The 26,799-nt window shown below is 42.3% G+C and overlaps 1 protein-coding gene across 1 annotated transcript in view; it reads right to left on the reverse strand.

The window, feature by feature from the left end:
* The window catches only part of CACNA1S (calcium voltage-gated channel subunit alpha1 S), a 307,567-nt gene that overhangs the window by 138,231 nt on the left and 142,537 nt on the right, over positions 1-26,799 (reverse strand). The window contains exon 15 of the mRNA XM_063453212.1: positions 11,147-11,261. Within this exon, the coding sequence (XP_063309282.1) occupies positions 11,147-11,261 (115 nt within the window). The remainder of the gene's footprint in view (positions 1-11,146; positions 11,262-26,799) is intronic.

A 26,799-nucleotide genomic window follows, 5' to 3' on the forward strand; every position in this document is an offset into this window, starting at 1 on the left:
AACCAGTAGCGTACTAAAGGGAACGCGGGGAGGGGAGGAATGGTCCGCCCTGGGTGCCACTCACTTATATGTGTGTGTGTGACTGTCTGCCTGTAACTGTGTGTGTGTGTGTGACTGAAAAGATATAACTGGTATGTGAGCGCTCCAATTAATTATGCAGATCTACATAAAAATCAAGATGAAAATATCAATAAACTTAAAAATGACCAATCTCGCCGAGATCACCACAATGACCACCATAAACCACAATTGAATGTACTGGGTGAGTCTTATCTGAATCAGAATACTCTACACATATATATAAGAGTATAACAAAATATCATTTATTGTATAATAAACCAATCATAAAAAAATGAAACAACATCTCAAAACGTCCAGTATCAGATGTAAACGTGATGAATAGTAAGGGGCCCCTTATTCATATTCTTGTCGACAAAGGACTGATGTAAAAAATCAGAGATGTGCACATAGGCATAAAAACTATATGTGAACTAAAAAAGTTCAAGCAGTAGGCTCCAGTCCAGTCCGTGAAAAAATATATAAGTGGATAAACGGATAGTGCCCAGACGACCAAGCCGTCTTACGGAGAGGGAGCTCAAACACCAGCCAAACACCCTGGTCAAGACTAAGAGGGAAGCGATAGGGATGGCCCCAAAGGTGAAAAATCACATCCAGATATGGAAAACTATGGGGATATCACTTCAGCAACTTACCCTATCCGTCCGACCATCGGGTGAGAAACTGGGAGCACATAAACTCCAAACCGTGAGGGCTGCAGGAAAAAGGCCGTTCTCGCCAGGTCGCTTGCCGAAAATCAATGGCGGGTCGTAAAGGACGAATCGGCTGGGAAGTTCAAATCCGTTGGCGGTGTGGTGAGGTAGCAGACAGCACGTCTACGCGTTTCGTCCTAGCTGGAGGACTTTTTCAAGACAATGTCTGCTGTCTAAGAGCCGGGTTTATATACCCACTCTTAATTGATTCATAGAATGGTCATGATTGTTAATTGATAAACTGAGATCATTACAGATCTAAAGTAAATGGTCATGATTGTTAATTGATAAACTGAGATCATTACAGATCTAAAATAAAATATGCTGCAAGTGGATAGAGAAACACAAAATATAATAAATGAAAACATATATCCTTATTAGGACAATCTCATATTATTAACATCGAAAAATTATATATATATAGACATAAAACAAAGATTAAAAATATATTTTTATTTTTACTTTTATTTTTACTAATAAAGTATTTCAATCTCAAGTTTAACAGAGATAATTAATCAATCTTGATTTGTGAGCCTTTTTTAAAAAATAATAATAATGATAATATAGTTCAATTGTTTTATAAAAATCATAAGAAATTTGTTATTTATATATATTAGATTAGGAACAAGAACATTAAAATAAATGTTGAGCACTATATTTTTGTATATATATTTATATGTATAATTAAGAAAAAGAACATTGGAAAAAAATGCTGAACACTCATATAGGATTCATATAAGTGTTAAAGAGACCATAGGGTCTAAGGTGAATCGTAATATGTATGTGGTTCCCGATTCATCCTCTCCCACATATAGAGACAGTGAAAGATCTTTCACTCACAGGGACAAATAAGTATGTCTTCCAAATTTTAAATGTTACATTCCACTTCTTCATTTAACCCATTAGGAGTAAGTGTGTTGAGTCTAAAGATCCATTTAGTTTCTGCTGTAATTAAGGCTAATTTTCTATTGGGTATATTCTCTGCAATATGCTCGATGCCCATTACTAAAAGCTGTGAAGGGTTACTGTCATGGGCCATTTGGAAGTGTCTGGCTACTGGAGATTTTTTATCACGGTTGCTGATGGCTCGTCTGTGTTCCCTGAACCTGGCTTTTAATGGTCTCGAAGTCTGACCTACATATAGCAAGTCACAAGTACATATCAACAGATATACCACAAATGAGGTATTGCACGAGATTCTAGTAGTTGTATGGAAGTTCTCATCTTTAGAGGAAGGGGGAAAATTCTTTTTTCCGTGACATATGTGTTGGCAGGTTAAGCATCGGGTGGCACCACATTTGAAATTTCCTGCTTCACATAATATCGATGTTTGGTTAGTTTTTGCAGTCGGAAATTTGGAAGGGGCCAATAGGTTCTTTAGATTCCTATTTTTACGGAATGTTACTCTGGGTACTTCAGGGATACTGAAACGAAGCCATGGATCCAACCGCAGAATAGACCAATGATTGTTTAGGATATGAATGATCTGGTTGTACGCCCTATTGTACGTTGTCGAGAAGATGGGACCTTTATTCTGACCCACCTCTCTAGTACTGATGTGAAAGTCTATCCTCGGTTTAGGTCTCCTTATTATCGGATGATTCTCCAATAGAGATAGAATCTCCCTATGTTTGACTGAGGGGGAAGGTGATGAAATCAGTATATCAGCTGCAAACCCAGGGATAATTATAGAGTTCTTTCCGTCCATTCCAATTTTACGCTGGTTGATAAGGGAATCTCTACTGAGCCCTCTAGCCTTCTGGTACGCCCGACCAATGATGCTAGGGTCATAATTCTTATCCAGAAATCGCTGGCAAAGGTCCAACGACTCCTCTTCAAAATTCTCCAAAAAGGAACAATTGCATCGGAGCCTGGTGAACTGGCTAAACGGGATATTATTAATCCACGTAGGATGATGACCACTCGTGGAGTGTAAAAAACCATTGACATCCACCTGTTTTTTATATGTTCTGGTGTGGACATAACCAGGTTTCCCACTCAGGATTAAATCCAGAAATTCAATAGTAGATCTATTTTTGTTGCTCGTGAAGGAGAGCCCCCACTCGTTGTTATTGAGACTTTGAACGGACTCCTCAGCTTCATTTAGATCACCTTCCCAAATGATCAGGATGTCATCAATGAAGCGTTTGTAGAATTTCAGGTGCCTCTTCCAGATAGGGTTATGGTAGATGTTGGAATGCTCCCATAAACCCATAAAGATGTTGGCGTATGCTGGGGCAAAGCTCGCCCCCATTGCTGTCCCTTTCTTCTGTAAATAAAATTGCCCATTGAAACTAAAATAGTTGTGGGTTAAAATGAAGGATATACTTTCAACAATGGCTTCCACTTGAAATCGTGGAAGAAGGGGGTCTTCCAAAAGGAAATGTTTGACCGCTTTCAAACCTAACTGGTGGTCAATGTTGGAGTATAAGGCCGCCACGTCAATCGTTAGCCAGCAGAAGTTCTCCTGCCACACAACCTCTTGCATCAGAGACAACACGTGTCCTGTATCTTTAATGTAGGAGGGGAGGTGAATCATAATTTTTTGAAGGTGAGTGTCTACCCATTTTGAGAGTGGTGCAGTCAGAGAACCAATAGATGAAATGATGGGTCTCCCCGGCGGGTTGGTGAGAGATTTATGAATCTTGGGGAGAAAATAAAAAATGGGAATATTGCCTTCACCAGAGAGGAGGAAACCTTTCTCCATTTTGTCAATAACCTTCATGTCAAACATCTTATTTACCCAAATCCGTAATTCTTTGGTAAAGCGGGTTGAGGGGTTGAAGGTAAGAACTTGATAGTATTCTTGGTCTCCAAGAATTCGATTGGCTTCACCCAAGTAGTCCTCTCTATTGAGAAGGACAATCCCTCCTCCCTTGTCTGCTCCCTTTATGATGATGTTATTATCCTTTTTAAGGCCCTTTAGGGCTGACATTTCGAGATTAGTAAGATTGTGTTCCAATTTACGATCTTTCTGTTGCTTCTCAAGATCCAGGACCAGGTGTTTAAAATCCTTCATAACCAATTCATAGAAGATAGGAATGAACCCTCCTTTGTCGGCTAGAGGATAGTATGTAGAACGAGTTTTAAGTCCTGTAGATACACTAGCCTCCAACACCTCCAGGGCATCAACTTCCCCAAGGGCTTCAGTTTGATCATTTAGTAGGCTCATCAGGTTCTTCAGAATGATTTTATCTTGTGGATCATTTAGAAAGAACGAAGCCGTGTGAACGCTATTGGCATCCTTGATATTAAACGACCTGGTTAAGGTTAATTTTCTAATAAATTGGTTAAGATCTCGAAATAGATCTAGGATATCCGGATTCCTAAGCGGAGCAAAACTCAGACCCTTGTTGAGTAAGGAGATCTCAGGTGCGGTCAATACATGGGTGGATAGGTTGAAAATTCCAGTTATGGGAGGCATCTCATCTTGTTGGGGTTTGTTTCCCTTTCCTCTCGTTCCCCTGTGGGTGCATCTCTTTTCTTGCTCCCTATTTTGGAAAAAAGTGGGAACGTTTTGGGTCGATCCACAGGGCTCTCTTCTAAAAAATGAGCCTCAACTGGATTATCCCGGTGGAGAACTCTGGGGGGTTTGGGACGCGCTCCTAGTTCCTCATGCTTGGTCCGGGGACCTGACCCCTCCATGGAACCTCGGTCTGTGGTCTCCAATAAGGGGATAAAGTTGGGGTTGTCCTGTCTCCTCCATCGGTCACGATGAGGTGTATTGGCGGTATAATGAGTACCTTTCTCTTTCTGATAGTGATTATTTCTGGTACGGTGGTTCTGATTGAAGGAATTGTATGGTTTGGATTGGACAGCTTCAGCATAGGTCTTCGGGCTCCATTGGGGAGTCCTCTTGGATCCATAGGAGCGATTGGCATAGTTGGTACTCCTTTTACCTTTAGTTGGCTGGATATGGTCAGGGTATTGACTTCTGGAATCCTTCCTCGGAAAAGGAGTAGTTGTGTCCCTTTTCGATCTCAAGGTCTTTCTTTGCCAATTTCTGATGCAGCCACTTGCATAGTCCTTTAGGTCCCTTGTCGCTTCCCTCTTAGTCTTGACCAGGGTGTTTGGCTGGTGTTTGAGCTCCCTCTCCGTAAGACGGCTTGGTCGTCTGGGCACTATCCGTTTATCCACTTATATATTTTTTCACGGACTGGACTGGAGCCTACTGCTTGAACTTTTTTAGTTCACATATAGTTTTTATGCCTATGTGCACATCTCTGATTTTTTACATCAGTCCTTTGTCGACAAGAATATGAATAAGGGGCCCCTTACTATTCATCACGTTTACATCTGATACTGGACGTTTTGAGATGTTGTTTCATTTTTTATGATTGGTTTATTATACAATAAATGATATTTTGTTATACTCTTATATATATGTGTAGAGTATTCTGATTCAGATAAGACTCACCCAGTACATTCAATTGTGGTTTATGGTGGTCATTGTGGTGATCTCGGCGAGATTGGTCATTTTTAAGTTTATTGATATTTTCATCTTGATTTTTATGTAGATCTGCATAATTAATTGGAGCGCTCACATACCAGTTATATCTTTTCGGTTTCATTTAATAAGTCGCTCCCTTGTATGTGACGCAGCCCTACTGTTATTTCATCCCATTGGGTATATTTATTTCTCACTGTCAGTCCATATTACATTTACATTTTGTTTTCTGTGTTCTGAGCGCCGTTTTGGTCTGACATTGAGTGTACCGATTAGCCTTTCCACCCCCTGTTTAGATTTTAATAGTTTATTTCTACTCAGTCACGATTATGCCCCTCCTTAGCCTTACAGAAAGGAATAGCAGAAGGTTAAATTTATTAATAGAAAAAGATAAAGATGAGAACTTTTCCTCCCACATATCAGAACCTTCCCTAAAATCCCTCTTTTTCGAGTTAGAGAAACAACTAAAAACTGAGATGAGGGATTGGTGGGATCATGCATTGTTAGAAAAATATCTTGATCAAAAACTGATCCCAAGAGGCCTGAGGTTTGACAAGAAACCTTTTTTTACGGACCATTCTGAATTGGAAAATGAATGGTTGGTAGCCTTAGATAACTGCTCTATGATACTCATGAGAATTCTGGTTAGGTATAGAGAATACAGATTGAAAAAGACTGAAAAGGAGATTGAAATAATTCATTCAAAGATCAATACCACTGACCAACCCGACTCAATAACAGAGTTGGATACTACTATGAACAATAGGATTATTAGATTTGAGAAAGACCTGGTCACCAAAAAGAACACCAAATACACAAGGGACCTAAAGGACTATGCAAGTGGCTGCATCAGAAATTGGCAAAGAAAGACCTTGAGATCGAAAAGGGACACAACTACTCCTTTTCCGAGGAAGGATTCCAGAAGTCAATACCCTGACCATATCCAGCCAACTAAAGGTAAAAGGAGTACCAACTATGCCAATCGCTCCTATGGATCCAAGAGGACTCCCCAATGGAGCCCGAAGACCTATGCTGAAGCTGTCCAATCCAAACCATACAATTCCTTCAATCAGAACCACCGTACCAGAAATAATCACTATCAGAAAGAGAAAGGTACTCATTATACCGCCAATACACCTCATCGTGACCGATGGAGGAGACAGGACAACCCCAACTTTATCCCCTTATTGGAGACCACAGACCGAGGTTCCATGGAGGGGTCAGGTCCCCGGACCAAGCATGAGGAACTAGGAGCGCGTCCCAAACCCCCCAGAGTTCTCCACCGGGATAATCCAGTTGAGGCTCATTTTTTAGAAGAGAGCCCTGTGGATCGACCCAAAACGTTCCCACTTTTTTCCAAAATAGGGAGCAAGAAAAGAGATGCACCCACAGGGGAACGAGAGGAAAGGGAAACAAACCCCAACAAGATGAGATGCCTCCCATAACTGGAATTTTCAACCTATCCACCCATGTATTGACCGCACCTGAGATCTCCTTACTCAACAAGGGTCTGAGTTTTGCTCCGCTTAGGAATCCGGATATCCTAGATCTATTTCGAGATCTTAACCAATTTATTAGAAAATTAACCTTAACCAGGTCGTTTAATATCAAGGATGCCAATAGCGTTCACACGGCTTCGTTCTTTCTAAATGATCCACAAGATAAAATCATTCTGAAGAACCTGATGAGCCTACTAAATGATCAAACTGAAGCCCTTGGGGAAGTTGATGCCCTGGAGGTGTTGGAGGCTAGTGTATCTACAGGACTTAAAACTCGTTCTACATACTATCCTCTAGCCGACAAAGGAGGGTTCATTCCTATCTTCTATGAATTGGTTATGAAGGATTTTAAACACCTGGTCCTGGATCTTGAGAAGCAACAGAAAGATCATAAATTGGAACACAATCTTACTAATCTCGAAATGTCAGCCCTAAAGGGCCTTAAAAAGGATAATAACATCATCATAAAGGGAGCAGACAAGGGAGGAGGGATTGTCCTTCTCAATAGAGAGGACTACTTGGGTGAAGCCAATCGAATTCTTGGAGACCAAGAATACTATCAAGTTCTTACCTTCAACCCCTCAACCCGCTTTACCAAAGAATTACGGATTTGGGTAAATAAGATGTTTGACATGAAGGTTATTGACAAAATGGAGAAAGGTTTCCTCCTCTCTGGTGAAGGCAATATTCCCATTTTTTATTTTCTCCCCAAGATTCATAAATCTCTCACCAACCCGCCGGGGAGACCCATCATTTCATCTATTGGTTCTCTGACTGCACCACTCTCAAAATGGGTAGACACTCACCTTCAAAAAATTATGATTCACCTCCCCTCCTACATTAAAGATACAGGACACGTGTTGTCTCTGATGCAAGAGGTTGTGTGGCAGGAGAACTTCTGCTGGCTAACAATTGACGTGGCGGCCTTATACTCCAACATTGACCACCGGTTAGGTTTGAAAGCGGTCAAACATTTCCTTTTGGAAGACACCCTTCTTCCACGATTTCAAGTGGAAGCCATTGTTGAAAGTATATCCTTCATTTTAACCCACAACTATTTTAGTTTCAATGGGCAATTTTATTTACAGAAGAAAGGGACAGCAATGGGGGCGAGCTTTGCCCCAGCATACGCCAACATCTTTATGGGTTTATGGGAGCATTCCAACATCTACCATAACCCTATCTGGAAGAGGCACCTGAAATTCTACAAACGCTTCATTGATGACATCCTGATCATTTGGGAAGGTGATCTAAATGAAGCTGAGGAGTTCGTTCAAAGTCTCAATAACAACGAGTGGGGGCTCTCCTTCACGAGCAACAAAAATAGATCTACTATTGAATTTCTGGATTTAATCCTGAGTGGGAAACCTGGTTATGTCCACACCAGAACATATAAAAAACAGGTGGATGTCAATGGTTTTTTACACTCCACGAGTGGTCATCATCCTACGTGGATTAATAATATCCCGTTTAGCCAGTTCACCAGGCTCCGATGCAATTGTTCCTTTTTGGAGAATTTTGAAGAGGAGTCGTTGGACCTTTGCCAGCGATTTCTGGATAAGAATTATGACCCTAGCATCATTGGTCGGGCGTACCAGAAGGCTAGAGGGCTCAATAGAGATTCCCTTATCAACCAGCGTAAAATTGGAATGGACGGAAAGAACTCTATAATTATCCCTGGGTTTGCAGCTGATATACTGATTTCATCACCTTCCCCCTCAGTCAAACATAGGGAGATTCTATCTCTATTGGAGAATCATCCGATAATAAGGAGACCTAAACCGAGGATAGACTTTCACATCAGTACTAGAGAGGTGGGTCAGAATAAAGGTCCCATCTTCTCGACAACGTACAATAGGGCGTACAACCAGATCATTCATATCCTAAACAATCATTGGTCTATTCTGCGGTTGGATCCATGGCTTCGTTTCAGTATCCCTGAAGTACCCAGAGTAACATTCCGTAAAAATAGGAATCTAAAGAACCTATTGGCCCCTTCCAAATTTCCGACTGCAAAAACTAACCAAACATCGATATTATGTGAAGCAGGAAATTTCAAATGTGGTGCCACCCGATGCTTAACCGGCCAACACATATGTCACGGAAAAAAGAATTTTCCCCCTTCCTCTAAAGATGAGAACTTCCATACAACTACTAGAATCTCGTGCAATACCTCATTTGTGGTATATCTGTTGATATGTACTTGTGACTTGCTATATGTAGGTCAGACTTCGAGACCATTAAAAGCCAGGTTCAGGGAACACAGACGAGCCATCAGCAACCGTGATAAAAAATCTCCAGTAGCCAGACACTTCCAAATGGCCCATGACAGTAACCCTTCACAGCTTTTAGTAATGGGCATCGAGCATATTGCAGAGAATATACCCAATAGAAAATTAGCCTTAATTACAGCAGAAACTAAATGGATCTTTAGACTCAACACACTTACTCCTAATGGGTTAAATGAAGAAGTGGAATGTAACATTTAAAATTTGGAAGACATACTTATTTGTCCCTGTGAGTGAAAGATCTTTCACTGTCTCTATATGTGGGAGAGGATGAATCGGGAACCACATACATATTACGATTCACCTTAGACCCTATGGTCTCTTTAACACTTATATGAATCCTATATGAGTGTTCAGCATTTTTTTCCAATGTTCTTTTTCTTAATTATACATATAAATATATATACAAAAATATAGTGCTCAACATTTATTTTAATGTTCTTGTTCCTAATCTAATATATATAAATAACAAATTTCTTATGATTTTTATAAAACAATTGAACTATATTATCATTATTATTATTTTTAAAAAAAAGGCTCACAAATCAAGATTGATTAATTATCTCTGTTAAACTTGAGATTGAAATACTTTATTAGTAAAAATAAAAGTAAAAATAAAAATATATTTTTAATCTTTGTTTTATGTCTATATATATATAATTTTTCGATGTTAATAATATGAGATTGTCCTAATAAGGATATATGTTTTCATTTATTATATTTTGTGTTTCTCTATCCACTTGCAGCATATTTTATTTTAGATCTGTAATGATCTCAGTTTATCAATTAACAATCATGACCATTTACTTTAGATCTGTAATGATCTCAGTTTATCAATTAACAATCATGACCATTCTATGAATCAATTAAGAGTGGGTATATAAACCCGGCTCTTAGACAGCAGACATTGTCTTGAAAAAGTCCTCCAGCTAGGACGAAACGCGTAGACGTGCTGTCTGCTACCTCACCACACCGCCGACGGATTTGAACTTCCCAGCCGATTCGTCCTTTACGACCCGCCATTGATTTTCGGCAAGCGACCTGGCGAGAACGGCCTTTTTCCTGCAGCCCTCACGGTTTGGAGTTTATGTGCTCCCAGTTTCTCACCCGATGGTCGGACGGATAGGGTAAGTTGCTGAAGTGATATCCCCATAGTTTTCCATATCTGGATGTGATTTTTCACCTTTGGGGCCATCCCTATCGCTTCCCTCTTAGTCTTGACCAGGGTGTTTGGCTGGTGTTTGAGCTCCCTCTCCGTAAGACGGCTTGGTCGTCTGGGCACTATCCGTTTATCCACTTATATATTTTTTCACGGACTGGACTGGAGCCTACTGCTTGAACTTTTTTAGTTCACATATAGTTTTTATGCCTATGTGCACATCTCTGATTTTTTACATCAGTCCTTTGTCGACAAGAATATGAATAAGGGGCCCCTTACTATTCATCACGTTTACATCTGATACTGGACGTTTTGAGATGTTGTTTCATTTTTTATGATTGGTTTATTATACAATACATGATATTTTGTTATACTCTTATATATATGTGTAGAGTATTCTGATTCAGATAAGACTCACCCAGTACATTCAATTGTGGTTTATGGTGGTCATTGTGGTGATCTCGGCGAGATTGGTCATTTTTAAGTTTATTGATATTTTCATCTTGATTTTTATGTAGATCTGCATAATTAATTGGAGCGCTCACATACCAGTTATATCTTTTCGGTTTCATTTAATAAGTCGCTCCCTTGTATGTGACGCAGCCCTACTGTTTTTCATCCCATTGGGTATATTTATTTCTCACTGTCAGTCCATATTACATTTACATTTTGTTTTCTGTGTGTGACTGCCTGTAACTATGTGTGTGTGTGTGTGTGTGAGAGAGAGAGACTGCTTGTAAGCGTGTGTGTGACTATATGCCTGTAACTGTGTTTATGTCTGTGTGTGTGACTGTCTTCCTGTAACTGTGTGTGTGTTTGTGTGACTGTCTTCCTGTAACTGTGTGTGTGTTTGTGTGACTGTCTGCCTGTGAGGGATTAGGGTGTATATACCTTCATATATTATTCTGTTTGTAAAGTAAGGTGCCTTCAAAATGCTGTGCACTGTAACTTCCATGACTCTTATATTATATTTATAATCTCACCTTGCCAATTTCTTGCGTTTCCTTTCTTCGGTTTTTGCTCTTTGTGCTTCTGTAAGGCTCTCAGCTTCAGCCAGGTTATCAACGGCAATGGCAAGGAAAACATTAAGAAGGATGTCTGCACCTTGCTAAGGATACACTAACCAATAAGCATGTTTCATAAAATTATAGTAAAAAATTAAAATTAAAATGCTCTATTGGCTACAAAATATACTTCACAGCATACAGGTTTGTGGCAGGTAGATAGGAGAACAGAAATCAATACAGAAAACGTGGTTATCCACATTACCTTTTGTAAGTGAAAAAAAATATTAACCCCTTAAAGATAGAGGCAATTGTCTGTGTTCTGAGCCAAAACAAGACCTTGGATTTGTAACCAAAACCACAATGGAACTAGACAAAGGGATCCCCTTTCTCCACTGTTATACATCATATCAATGGAAATATTAGCAATACATATAAGATGAAATACCTTAATCAAAGGATATCCAATTAAACAAGAGGAGTACAAGATACACTTGTATGCTGATGACATACTATTAACAATAACAGATCCAATATCCTCATTACCAACTCTAGGTTATCCAAGATTATTCCCATTATTTCCCCCAAATATAGACTATGTTTCTTTAAATTCTCTTAAATCCCACTTTAATTTCGTCTATGTAGATGAGTTTACCTACTTAGGCTTAACAATAACTAAAAAAGCTGAAGAATTAATGGAAAGGGATTTCATGAGTCTTTTAAAAGAAACTAACCAACTATTAAATAACTGGAAACATCTGGAAATTTCTATGACAGGTGGAATTAATACAATAAACTCTTATATTATCCCTAAATGGTTATGTTTATTTAACAACCTACCACTTAAAGTTTCAACCCATTTGGCTTCAATTAATCCAGACTTCATTGTCTAAATTCATCTGGTTGGGAAAGAGGACCAGATTCTCTATTTCAACTTTGTCTAAAAAAGAAATAACGGATGACTAGGATACCCTCTACTATAATTAAACATATCCTTATGACTTAAATCAAAATTCAATTTTCGCAACCTTGGTACAGGATTGAAAGTGTTTGTTCAAAAATATTTACTTTATCAAACATTTTTTGGGATTTGTCACTCTTATCTAAAAAAAGCTAAATCTAAAGGAAAAAAAATGTGTTCTGGATAACATTGCAGCCGCTTGGAATGGAATTAGGAAATTAGTGGGGTTTGATGATAAAATCTTAAAATTCAAGGAGATCGATGTGTTGCGATATAACCTGCGAGATATTAACCTCACAAATTGGCACCTCGCGGGTATTGCAAACATTGATGACCTTTTAGTTGATAATGTAATCAAACCCTTCTCACAAATGAATAAAGAATACAACTTTTCTTGATTGACACCACTCACAAAATCTTTACCAAATGCTTTAGACTATTTAGAAAACCAAGCAACACCAAGCTCGGTAATTAAACAATGGTCTCAAGATTTAAATACCCCCATTTATTACAAGGACTGATACATTGCATGAATATCATTGAAGTTCAATTCAAACTTATGCATAGGTGGCATTCAGTTCCTTCAAAACTTGCAGTCATGTACCCCCACTAGATGCTGGAGGTGTGGAACCAGGTAAGGTTCTCTTTTGCACATTAAAAATATTTACTAAAGTCAACTTAGAAAAAAGACCAGAGACCGCTTTGCTCCAATTAAATTGGTACAGAGTTTCCAACTTGGAAACAATGATAATTATATATTTATTTTTTTTTGCTACAAAGCTTTTAATAGCTAGAAATTGGAGAGAAACTAACCCTATAACCTGGTTACAACTAAAAAATCAAGTCCTGTATCAACTCCAAATGGAGAAAGGCCTAAGATGGATAAATCCTTCCGCCATCACCAAAGCAATGATGCCCAAAAGTGGTGGGAGTATCTTCAAAAACAATAATATTTCCTGGTCTTTTGCCATTCTCCTTAATTTGTTGGGATATGTCCTTTTTGTGGTCCGTAAATTGTCTTGTCTTGTACAGGTGTAATAACGTGTTAAACAAAACAATAACATATTGAGCATTGTTTGTGTATATGTATTATTATGTTTTTGTTAAAAAATAAATGAACTTTAATAAAGATTATATAAAGAAAAAAGAAAAACGAATTTGTAACCAAAACAAAACTCAATAAAAAAAAAAAAACGATATCAAAAAGTGCTTTATATATATAAATAGCAGCTCTACACTCTAATGTGGGATACCCTCTTCACCACACAACACAAAAATATATACACTTGTACCTGTAGTGGATCACTAAAGTGCAAGAATAAGGGGAATAACTTACCCCCGTTATGACAGATCAATACAGAAGATGTGGAAATATACCGCCCACTATTTTTTGGACTGCACTACAGGAGGGACTTACAACCATCCCCATAAGACTTTCAGCAAATTGGACACCGCACCACCAGGAAGAGATCTACAATCAACAGATGCCTATAAAAACTTGAAACCATAGGGACTTAACCACACTTCTGAAGAAGCCTAGAAAAGGTCAAACTTGTTAAGTGGGACACTTTTTTGTATTTTATACCCTTTTTTATTGTTTTTATATAATATTTGTGTCAATAAAGTAATACTTTAATACACCCTATATTTACCCTTTCATTTTGAATTTTTCATTCTGCTTCCTAAAACTATCCATAGGTGGGGATTATACCACCTATGCTGTTTATATTAGAGCAAGTCCTGCTCTAGGTAATGTAAGTACCTTTATTTATTTATATCTGGCTGTTAAGTACTTCACTATTGGAGCTTTTTCATTTACTTCCACATATAACCTGTATACCACATCCTACTTGGAGTATCGGTATCGTTTGGACCAACTCACAACCTAAAACGGGGATTATACCGTCCAAGCAAAATAACAGCAGATATCTGAGTTAGCTCTAACAAATGTGAGTGTATTTTACGCAAAAAATGAACACATTATTTATACGTATATACAGTCCTGCATTATCATTGTTTCATTTGGTTTTTTTTGTAGGACAATTGTGTCGCAAATATCCAAAGACCAATAATCTTATAAGATCCAGACTAATGTATGTATAAAAGTAACACTACTTAGATTGGGCACGGTGTGTGAGTGTGTGTCTGTGTATATATATATATATATATATATATTATATAATTTCTCTTCACCTACTATTGTCAGTTTTTTTCATAATTTGTGTTAATTGAGTAGCTTTCTCTTTAAGAGGCACTGACGTCTGTAATGTTACCTTATTTAAACATTCAACCTCAGTGCCTCCATGCACAATTAATGTGTTTGAACTGTGTTTGGACTCTGCAGCTCTCCCTTGATTTATTACCAACTAATTGAAAGACCTCCTGTTGCTAAGCTGGGACTGTCTTATTACTACTCAAGGATCTCACCTGAAGTTGATGATTGAAATCCTGTTGCTGAACCCGGATTGTCTACTAAACTACTCTCTCGGATTTCCCTTATCTTTATTGATTTATATATTGTTGCCAAACCTGGACTGTTAAACTAACCTTATCCAAGAAGAATCGTATTTCAGTTGATTCATTATTTCATCTCATTCCTTTGGATTATAAATACAATTCTCATTTACTTTATTTGGATTACCTTTGGTGCTTTCCTTATCCTGTAAGGCTGAGACAAATACCAAAAAGGTTAAGTAGTCTTTCTTTTAATATTGTTTGACAAGTTGAAGAGTTTAAAACATTACAACTATTTCACCAGGTTTTGGAATACTGGTATAATATACTGCTGCCTGCAATATTCTTCATTTTTTTTCTTTTAACTTTAATGAGGGTCTATTAAATTCTATTTATATACAGAACAAAGTACAGTGAATGAAAAACAAAAGAAAGAATACAAATATAGAGAAGATGGTAACAATATCACAATGATTAAAGGATCAGTATAGTGTCAGGTAAACAAAGCGGTTTTTACTGACACTATAGTGCCCTCCCGTGGCGCTGAAGTGGTTAAAACCCTTCAGTTACTAACCTTAATCCAGCACCGGGCTCCCTCGGTGCTGGTGACCTCTCCTCACCCGCTAATGTCAGCTCCCCCGTCCGACGTCAGCGGAGCCGAATGCGCATGCGCAGCAAGTGCCATGCGCACATTCAAAGTGTCCATAGGAAAGCATTTCTCAATGGTTTCCTATGGACGCTCTGCGCGATGGAGGTGAAATGTGCCTCCAGCATCGCAGATGCGCCTCTCGTGGCTGTGCGGAAGACAGCCACTAGAGGCTGGATTAACCCCAAATGTAAACATAGCAGTTTCTCTGAAACTGCTATGTTTGCATCTGAAGGGTTAAAACCTGAGGGACCTGGCACCCAGACCACTTCATTGAGCTAAAGTTGGTCTGGGTGACTATAGTGTCCCTTTAAATATAATAAAATCAAGGCACTCACATGTAACAGAGCCTAAATGTACTGGCTCTGTATATCGAGCTGTTATGCTATTAGGGCAGCATCACACCACTCCTTCAGAGATATATTTTCCAATAAAGAGTAAGAAACCAATATGGTGTAGTATTAACAACCAAATAGATAAAAAAAAACTGTGATGGCAGACTTGGATCGCCATTTTTTAACAAGGGCAGGCCTGGGTGGAGGGCCTCATTATTTATCGCCGGTACATAGATGATCTATTTTTCATATGGCGAGGCTCAGAAGATAGTTTGCAAGATTTTATATCTAGATTAAACACAAATAGTTGGGGAATACCACTGACAACCAATTTTAGTAAAAAGTCAGTAACTTTTTATAGACGTTAACATATTTATTTAAAAATAAGAAAGTAAACGATAGTACGCACTTTAAAATTGTGGACGTGAATAGCTTCATACAAATTTCCAGTTGTCATTATACTCCCTGGCTGAAGAATATACCTAATGCACAGTTTCTTCAAATTAGAATAAACTGCATCAAGGAGTTTAAGGAACAAGGTTTATTGTTCTTATATACACATTCTTACACATTAGTACCACCCACAGGGTTTTGTAAAACGACCAATAAACACGTACAATACACTCAGACACTCCCACACAAAATCCTCCCCTCTGCGTGTGATACAATTACCTTACACAATGGGTTAATGTAATTATCACAGGCAGAGAAATACAGTTTTTCCACATTATTCATAACTTTAAAAGTATACATCACATTCACATAAAATTACATTTTCAGAATCATACTCCAAATACAAACATATGTCAAAATCATCCACATTGGTCCAGTGGTTCAAAAGATAGATCAAAGTCCTTTGTGACCAAGTGAAGCATGGCTTTTCTGCCCAAAACCAGTTGCACAGAGTCTTGTATCCTAGAAATAATTGGGAAGTAATCCAATTATCTCCAAGGACAGAGGCAAAACTCCATTGAACACCATTAGTCTTTCGTTATACGAATGGGCTCCATGGCATAGCTATCTGGGGTATCACTGTTCAAATAGGGCAAGTACCGAATGACCCGGCTTTCGTGTCTTTGCAGGGGAAAATCAAGCATTTCAACATGGGACCATAGTCTAAAGGCAGCAGGCGGGCAACCAGGGCCCTCCAATGCACAGTGGCAAGATTGGTCTTGTCACAGTAGAGTCATAAGGAATTAAAGAAAATCCTAACCAAACATTTGCCCATTTTAAAACAGGATCCTTTATTAACCAATATTTTACCAGAGAGACTAAGACTAATTTTTAAGGATGCACCAAATATAAGACAGTTACTGGTTAAAAATCACATTAAAAAGGTATGATCTACAATGTTTTTAGACAAGGGAAGTAGTTTCTATGGGTGTGGAATATGTCTAGCCTGGAGAAACACAATTAATCAAAAAAACATATAAAGAAGTTTAATAATTCCCAACAAAATGAGGAATTTAAGGTAAAAGCAGGGCCGGTGCAAGGATTTTTGACTACACAGGCGAAGATGCGTTTTGCCGCCCCTCCTCCCCCCCCAAAAATGCGTCTTCACCTGTGTGTCAAGTAACCCCCCCCCTTTTGAATTTCTTACCCCCTTTAGAGTTTTATATCCTATCATTCGAATATCTTACTCCCTTTTTCTCCTTTATGTGTCTTACACCCTCTTTGCTGTGTTTTATCTCCTCGTGTTTCTCTTACAACCCATTTGTGTATTTTTTACTTACTCCAGCCTCTTTGTCTGTTTCTTTCTTCTCCCCAGCTCCTTTGTGTGTCTCTTTCTCCCCCAGAGTCCCTTTGTACATCTCTTTCTCCCCACAACCCTTCTGTCTGTCTATGTGTCCTCCCTCAGCCCCTCTGTGTGTCTCTTTGCCCCCCGTGTGCATTCAGCCTCTGTGACTTTCTTTGTGCCCCCCAGCATTCCTGTGTCTTTCAATGTCCCCCTCCCCTATACCTTTCATTGTCCCACCTCCACTCCTGTACCTTTTATTGCCCCTCCATTTCCTCCTGTAATTCTTATTGCCCACCTCCCCTCCTGTAACTCTTCTTGTCCCCCTCCCCTCCTGTAACTCTTCTTGTCCCCCTCCCCTACTGTAACTCTTCTTGCCCCTCCCCTACTGTAACTCTTCTTGTCCCTCCCCTCCTGTAACTCTTCTTGTCCCCCCCACCTGTAACTCTTTGTCGCCCCCTGTAACTTTTATTGTCCCCCCCTCCTGTAACTCTTCTCTCCCCCCTGTAACTTTTATTGTGTCCCCCTCCTGTAACTCTTCTCTCCCCCCTGTAACTTTTATTGTGTCCCCCCTCCTGTAACTCTTCTCTCCCCCTGTAACTTTTATTGTGCCCCCCCTCCTGTAACTCTTCTCTCCCCCTGTAACTTTTATTGTCCCCCCCTCCTGTAACTCTTCTCTCCCCCCTGTAAATTTTATTGTGTTCCCCTCCTGTAACTCTTCTCTCCCCCTGTAACTTTTATTGTGTCCCCCCTCCTGTAACTCTTCTCTCCCCCTGTAACTTTTATTGTGCCCCCCCTCCTGTAACTCTTCTCTCCCCCCTGTAACTTTTATTGTGCCCCCCCTCCTGTAACTCTTCTCTCCCCCCCTGTAACTTTTATTGTGTACCCCCTCCTGTAACTCTTCTCCCCACCCCTATAACTTTTATTGTGTACCCCCTCCAGTAACTTTTCTCCCCACCCCTGTTACTTTTATTGTGTCCCCCCTTCAACTTTTCTCCCCACCCCTGTAACTTTTCTCCCCACCCCTGTTACTTTTATTGTGCCCCCCCTCCTGTAACTTTTCTCCCCACCCTGTAACTTGTATTGTCCTCCACTCCCCTCCTACCTTTCATTGGGCCCCCTTCTCTCTCCATGTAGCGTGGTTGAGCGGGCGGTATGTGGTAGAGGATCCCATTTCCTGTCCCGGTCTGACAGGAAGCAGTTTGTTTCATCTCCTGTCAGACCGGGTAAACCGCCGCCGGCCCGCCCGCTCGGCCACTCTACACGCAATGACCGGCAGGAGAGGAGCACTATGCAGGGTGCTCTCCTCCTGCCGGTCACCCCAGGATTGCGCCCCCCGGGCCGGTGCGCCCTAAGGCGGCTGCCTGTGCCGCCTTATGGTAGCGCCGGCCCTGGGTAAAAGATCTTATCACATGTCATTCTGCTGATGTAGTATATTTGATGCATTGCCCATGTGGTCTGAAATACGGACGCACCAAAAGAAATCTACATATATGAATAGAAGAACATGCCAGAAATATCAAAAAGGGCTATGAAGGACATAGATTATAGCAACACTTTAAGATAATACATGACAATAACCCTAAGGGCCTCAAATGTATGAGCATTCACAAAGTTTGGGGCAATTGGCGGAAGAATAGGGAAGAGTTTATGAGGAAGTTTGGTCAACAAGAGATGAAGTGGATATTCAACCTTAGGACTTTACAACCCCATGGATTGAATCTCGAATTTTAATTATGTCATTTCATTTAAACAATATATTTGTTAAAGCTTTTTATACTATTTTATCATTACATTTGTTTATAAACATGCATCATTATTATTTTTATAAATTTTCATCATCGGTCTATATTATTATTTTATTATTTATATAGCGCCAGCAAATTCTGTAGTGCTGTACAATGGGTGCACTAACAGACACGTAATTGTAACCAGACAAATGGACACACAGGAACAGAGAGGTTGAGGACCCTGCTCAATGAGCTTACATGCTAGATGAAGTGGGGTATAGTGATACAAAGGGTTTAAGTAGGGGCAGGGCTGCCATCAGAAATTTTGGGGCCCCTGACACAGCTCAAGGTCTGGGCCCCCCGGCGCCTGCACCCGAGTCCCCCCCCCCCACCCCTGAGTCCGCCCACAGGAATGCAGTGTCTGCAGGGCCGGTGCAAGGATTTTTGCCGCCCTAGGCAAAAGTAAAGTTTGCCGCCCCCCCATGTGACATCACAGTGCCCCACCCATATGATCTGCCATGTTAACTAACACAGTGCTGCAGTGCTGCCGTGTTTACAATAAAAGGCCTGCAGGGACAGGCTATAGACACCAGAACCACTACATTAAGCTGCAGTGGTTCTGGGGACTATAGTGTCCCTTTAATGTGAGGTAAATTAGAGATTACCCGTGTTTCCCCGAAAATAGGACCTACCCCGAAAATAAGCCCTAGCCGAATTTTCGGGGTGGGCTGCAATATAAGCCCTACCCCGAAAATAAGACCTAGGCATTTTACCTTTGGCGGGACTTCCTTCTTCTATGAGGAGGGGGAGGAGCGTTGCAGGCCGCGGCATCGCGCAGCGTGATGACGACGTGCGCAGCGTGATGACGACGTGCGCAGCGCCGTCAGTCTGCCTTCACGGATCTTCAGCGGAAGGATCCATTCCGGGCGGTGAGGCACCCAGTGGTCGGACTCTTTGAACTGTGAGTAGATACCGGTATTTTATGCCTGGGACTTAATTAATTAAAGGGGGGGGTGGTGAATTAATTAAAAGGGGGGTGAATTAATAAAAGGGGGGTGAATTAATTAAAGGGGGGTGAATTAATTAAAGGGAGGGTGGATTAATTAAAGGGGTGGTGGATTAATTAAAGGGGGGGTGGATTAATTAGAGGGGGGTGTGGATTAATTAGAGGGGGGGTGTGGATTAATTAGAGGGGGGTGTGGATTAATTAGAGGGGGTGGATTAATTAGAGGGGGTGGATTAATTAGAGGGGGTGTGGATTAATTAGAGGGGGGTGTGGATTAGAGGGTGTGTGTGGATTAATTAGATGGGGTGGATTAATTAGATGGGGTGGATTAATTAGAGGGTGGATTTATTAAAGAGGGGGGTGGATTAATTAAAGGGGGGTGGATTAATTAAAGGGAGGGTGGATTAATTAAAAGGGAGGGTGGATTAATTAAAGGGAGGGTGGATTAATTAAAGGGGTGGTGGATTAATTAAAGGGGTGGTGGATTAATTAAAGGGGTGGTGGATTAATTAAAGGGGTGGTGGATTAATTAAAGGGGTGGTGGATTAATTAAAGGGGTGGTGGATTAATTAAAGGGGTGGTGGATTAATTAGAGGGGGTGGATTAATTAGAGGGGGTGGATTAATTAGAGGGAGGGTGAATTAATTAAAGGGGGGGTGAATTAATTAAAGGGGGGTGGATTAATTAAAGGGGGTGGATTAATTAAAGGGGGTGGATTAATTAAAGGGGGTGGATTAATTAGATGGGGTGGATTAATTAGAGGGGGTGGATTAATTAGAGGGGGTGGATTAATTAGAGGGGGTGGATTAATTAGAAGGGGTGGATTAATTAGAAGGGGTGGATTAATTAAAGGGGGGTGGATTAATTAGAGGGGGTGGATTTATTAAAGGGGGGGTGGATTAATTAGAGGGGGTGGATTAATTAAAGGGGGGGTGGATTAATTAAAGGGGGGGTTCAATGTACATACCGGTACCGTAAATAAATAAGCCCTACCCTGAAAATAAGCCCTAGTGTGTTTTGTGTGACTAAAATTAATATAAGACCCGGTCTTATTTTCGGAGAAACACGGTAGTGCCACGAATAATATACTAGATTGCCTACTTACAACCAGATGAGGATGATGATGGGCTTCAGCTGCCGTCTGGCTCCACTGGTCTGGTGTAGAACAGGCTCTCTGGAGGTGGTTTGTAACTGTGGTCACAAAAATCAATGTTCTGGGAGAACGGGAAGCAGCTCCATTTTTTGAGGGCCCTTTACACAGCTCAAGGTCTGGGTCCCATGGTCCACCTTCATGTTCCACCAATGAGTTTGTTCACAGGGGTGTGTGTGGGAGGGGGGGGGGAGGATGTCCTGATGTGTGTAAGGAATGCATTGTGTGAATCTGTGTTTGTATGTTTAAGGGCTGCAAGGTGAGTTTGTGTATGTATGGGATGCAGTGTGTGTGTCTGTAAGGGATGCACTGAGTGTGTGGAAGGGGTGCATTGTGTGTTGCTGTGTGTAAGGGATGCATTGCTTGTGCATGTGTGTCTGTGTGTAATGCATTGTGTGTTTTTCTGTGTGCAAGGGGTGCATTGTGTGTGTGTGATGGATGTCAATCTCTCCCCCTACCCCCGTCAATTTCCTTCTTCTCCCCCCCTCTCCAATTTCCTTCTTCTCCCCCCTCTCCAATTTCCTTCTTCTCCCCCCTCCAATTTCCTTCTTCTCCCCCTCCCTCTCATTTCCTTCTTCTCCCCCTCCCTCTCATTTCCTTCTTCTCCCCCTCCCTCTCATTTCCTTCCTCTCCCCCTCCAATTTCCTTCCTCTCCCCCTCCAATTTCCTTCCTCTCCCCCCTCCAATTTCCTTCCTCTCCCCCCTCCAATTTCCTTCCTCTACCCCCTCCAATTTCCTTCCTCTCCCCCCTCCAATTTCCTTCCTCTCCCCCCTCCAATTTCCTTCCTCTCCCCCCTCCAATTTCCTTCCTCTCCCCCTCCAATTTCCTTCCTCTCCCCCTCCAATTTCCTTCCTCCCTCCCCCCTCCAATTTCCTTCCTCCCTCCTCCAATTTCCTTCCTCCCTCCCCCCTCAAATTTCCTTCCTCTCCCCCTCCCTCAAATTTCCTTCCTCTCCCCCTCCCTCAAATTTCCTTCCTCTCCCCCTCCCTCAAATGTCCTTCCTCTCCCCCCTCCCTCAAATTTCCTTCCTCTCCCTCCTTAAATTTCCTCCATTCCTCTCCCCCTTCCCTCAAATTTCCTTCCTCCCCCCGCAAATGTCCTCCCTTCCTCTCCCCCCCTCAAATGTCCTCCCTTCCTCTCCCCCTCCCTCAAATTTCCTCCCTTCCTCTCCCCCTCCCTCAAATTTCATCCCTTCCTCTCCCCCTCCCTCAAATTTCAACCCTTCCTCTCCCCCTCAAATTCCTACCTCTCCCTCCCCTCCCTCAAATTTCCTTCCTCTCCCCCCCAAATTTCCTACCTTCCTCTCCCCCCCCAAATTTCCTTCCTCTCCCCCCTTCAACTTTCCTCCCTTCGTCTCCCCCCCCCAATTTCCTCCCTTCCTCCCCCCCCAAATTTCCTCCCTTCCTCTACCCCCCAAATTTCCTCCCTCCCTCTCCCCCCCACTCCCTCAAATTTCCTCCTTCCCTCCCTCTCCCCCCCACTCATTCAAATTTCCTCCCTCTCCCCCCCCACTCCCTCAAATTTCCTCCCTTCCCTCCCTCTCCCCCCCACTCATTCAAATGTCCTCCCTCTCCCCCCCCACTCCCTCAAATTTCCTCCCTTCCCTCCCTCTCCCCCCCACTCATTCAAATTTCCCCCCCCCACCCCCACTCACTCAAATACACCCCCCACCCACTCAAATTTCCCCCCCACCCCCACTCACTCAAATTTCCCCCCACCCCCACTCACTCAAATTCCCACCCACCCCCACTCACTCAAATTCCCCCCCACCCCCACTCACTCAAATTTCCCCCCCACCCCCACTCACTCAAATGTCCTACCTCCCTCTCCCCCCCACCCCACTCACTCAAATGTCCTCCCTCCCTCTCCCCCCCACCCCCACTCACTCAAATGTCCTCCCTCCCTCTCCCCCCCACCCCCACTCACTCAAATGTCCTCCCTCCCTCCCTCTCCCCCCACCCCCACTCACTCAAATGTCCTCCCTCCCTCTCCCCCACCCCCACTCACTCAAATTTCCTGACACCCGGCGGGCGCGCGAGGGAGCACTCTCCCTGGCTGAGTGCTTCCTCTTCAGCTCCCTCGCGCGCCGTGTACTGATGCCGGAGCCGGAAGATGACGTCATCTTCCGGCTCCGGCATCAGTACGGTGCGCGAGGGAGCTGAAGAGGAAGCACTCAGAGGAGAGTGCTCCCTCGCGCGCCCGCCGGGTGTCAGCAGGGTCAGCCTCTGGGGGGCCCTGAGGTGACCGGCTGCTGGGCCCCCCAGGAGAAGAAGCTGGCCCAGTGGGTACATACCGGGGTCGCAGGGCCCCCTGCGACCCGGTATGTACCCACTGAATGTTGCGGTTGTCATGCCCTGATGGCGGCCCTGAGTAGGGGTAATGAAATAGGTTGCTAGAAAAGTATTCCCTGAGAACTTAGATTATTTTTGACAGTTCCAGGGGAGGAGTCACGGGGGGGAGGGGGAGAAAGAAAACCCCCTAACAGTTTAAATGATATGCTTTCCTGAAGAAGTGTGTTTTCAAAGAGTTTTTGAAGGAGTGAAGACTGAGTGAATGTCTAACAGAGAAGGGAAGGGAGTTTCACAGAAAAGGTACAGCACTGGAGAAGTCTTGGAGGCGAACATCAGATGTGGGAGTACGGACAGAGGATAGACGTAGGTCTTCGGCAGAGCGCAGGGGCCTCGACAGGACATACTTGTGTATAAGGGAGGATAGGTAGGTTGGAGCAGCATTATGTAGGGACTTGTAAGCAAACACCAGAATCTTAAATTGAGCCCTATATCTAACTGGAAGCCAATGTAGATAATGACAGAGGGGGGAGGCGTGGCAGGTGTGGGCGGACAGGAAAATGAGCCATGCCGCCGCATTCATTATAGATTGCAGCGGTGCAATCTGGGAACACGTTAGACTATTAAGAAGGGGTTTCCAGTAGTCAAGGTGAGAAAGAAAAATGGCATGGACCAGCACCTTAGCTGCGTCTGGTGTTAAATAGGGGCAGATGCGAGCTGTGTTTTTTAAATGAAAGCAGCAGGATTTGGTGACTGGACATGATGAGTGAAGGAGAGAACACCTAGGCAGCAAGCCTGCGAGGTAGCGATGATGGTGGTGCCATTGACTTGGAGGGAGAGAGACACGAGAGTAGCAACACTTGTTTTGGACAGGTTGAGTTTAAGGAAGTGAGCAACCATCCAGTTGGAAACCGATGAGAGGCCGTCAGACACACAAATCAAAATGGGTGGAGAGAGATCAGGAGAGGACAAGTAGATTTGTGTGTCATCTGCATATAATGGATAACAGAAGCTAAAAGAGCTGATGAGTTTACCAAGGGAGGCAGTGTAGATGGATAACAGTAGGGGACCAAGGACAGAATCTTGGGGAATGCCAACAGAGAGATTGGTTGGGGAGAAGAGGCAGAGCCAGAGAAAGAAACACTGAAAAAGCGCTGTCAAAGGTAGGAGGAGCACCAGGAGATAGCAGTATCTCAAAGACTGAGATTATGGAGAATGAGAAGGACCTGTTGATGATCAACAGTGTCAAAGGCAGCAGAAAGATCTAGGAGAATTAGGATAGAGTATTGGCCACGTGATTTAGCACCGATTAACTCATAGGATACTCTGGTCACAGCTGTTTCAACAAAGAGTGGCGAGCGTGGCATCCAGATTGAAGAGGGTCAAGCAGAGAGTTGGATTTGAGGAAGTCTGTCAATCTCGCATACACAACTCTCTCAAGGATCTTGGAGGTAAATGGCAGTAGCGATATAGGGCGATAGTTGGATGGGAAGTTGGGGTCAAGGTTGGGCTTTTTCAGAATTGGCGTTATGGTTGCATACTTGATGGGTGAAGTACATGTGCCAGAGATATTGAAAATTTTAGTAAGAGCAATAGAGGGAGACAGGGTGAGGATGAGATATGAGGGAATAGGATCAAGGGAACAGGTGGTGGGGCGGGAGGACCGGAGCAAAGCAGAAACGTCATCTGTTGTAGTAGGTGCGAATGAGCATAGAACAGTGGAGTCAGTGGGGTTGGGTGATGTATTGGAAGGGGAGGGAGAAAGGTTAGATGTCTCTTCCCTGATTGTAGAAATCTTCTCAGTGAAGTGAGTTGCAAAGTTTGAGTCGGACAAGGAGGTAGGTAGGAGGAGGGGGAGCAACAGGGAAAAGGATAGCATTAAAGGTGTGAAAATGGCATTTCGGTTGGCGGAAAAGTGTGCTTACAAGGGTGTTTAAGTAATTTACTTTTGCAGATGAAAGAGCCAGAAGGTAGAAGCGCAGCATAAAGTTTATAGTGGAGGAAGTCAGGTGCAGAGTGGGACTTTCTCCAACAGCGTTCAGCAGTACTGGAATATTTTTTGAGATAGCGGGTCAGCTTGGTGTGCCAGGGTTGTATTTGGGATTATTTGCTGCATTTAAATGTAGGAGGTAGCCTGATGTCTAGTTGAGAGGAGAGTGTGGAGTTGTAGAGTAAGGTTAGGACAGGTGAGATTTGAGATGGGTAAAATGAGAGTTTCGAGTTTGGTTGAGAAATGCTGGAGATCAAAGCAGTGAAAGTTTCTGTGAGATTGGAGAGGCTACAGAGAGCAGACGGGAGGCATCAGGGCAGTTTAGGTTGTTGATTGGAATTTTAAAGTCCCCAAGTATGAGGGAAGGAGTGCTAGAGGAGAGAAAGTGATGTAGCCAGGAAGAGAAGTGTTCAATGAATTGCCTCGGATGACGAGGGGGGGGGGGGGGGGGGCGATAGATGATGGCAATTCTTAAAGGAGTGGGTTTAAATAGACAGATAGTGTGAACTTCAAAGAAAGTAATGGATAGGGCAGGGGCAGGGAGGATAGATTGAAAGGTACATTGAGGGGAGAGAAGAATGCCTACACTGTAGTCCACCAAAGCATAAAGAAGCTGGAGTAGCGGTATCAGAGGCACTCAGTGAGTGCTAGTAGTGTGAGGGAATTAGAGATGAAGAGGTTGTGTATGGCTGTGGGTTTAATATTGCTACAGATGCAGGCGTTTCAGACTGCACACTGCATATTGGTAGATGAGGATAAACTACAGGGTATTTGGATGAGGTTTGCATGGTTTCTAGTTGTTTTAGTTTGAGCAGACGAGGTGAAGGGCCCTGGGTTGGGAGAAACTGCTAGAAGTAGAAGGAGAGATAGTGACAGGAGTGACAGGAGGTGTGAATGGTTTTTATATGAGAAAGAATAGAGAAATGAGTGCAGGGCATGATATGAGAGAAAGGGGAGTGTAGCAGAGATGGATTAATGTGGATGTGATTGTGTTGTTGAGGGAAGTGGGTGTAAGGAGATATTTTGATGCTGAGGGAGAGAAAAGGAAAAGAGAAGATAGAGCATTGCTCAGATGAGTAAGTACTTTGAGAAAAGCAGAATGGGCAGGAGTAAGGAGAATTAGGAGGTTAGGGGTTAAGGGAGTGTATGAGTGTTCTGATTGCAGGTAGTGTTTGCAGCTGTCTAATTATCTAAGGTTGTATGTAAGATTCTATCTATAAATGTAATAAAGAGCTTGGGGTGGGGTGGTGAGGGGAAGGTTGGGAGGGCAACTGAGAACTGTTCTGATTTTCAACAGGGAACATTTTAACTGTAACTTTAGACTGTGGAAGACAGA

This window comes from Pelobates fuscus, chromosome 1, assembly GCF_036172605.1.
Source record: "Pelobates fuscus isolate aPelFus1 chromosome 1, aPelFus1.pri, whole genome shotgun sequence".
Lineage (NCBI taxonomy): Eukaryota > Metazoa > Chordata > Amphibia > Anura > Pelobatidae > Pelobates > Pelobates fuscus.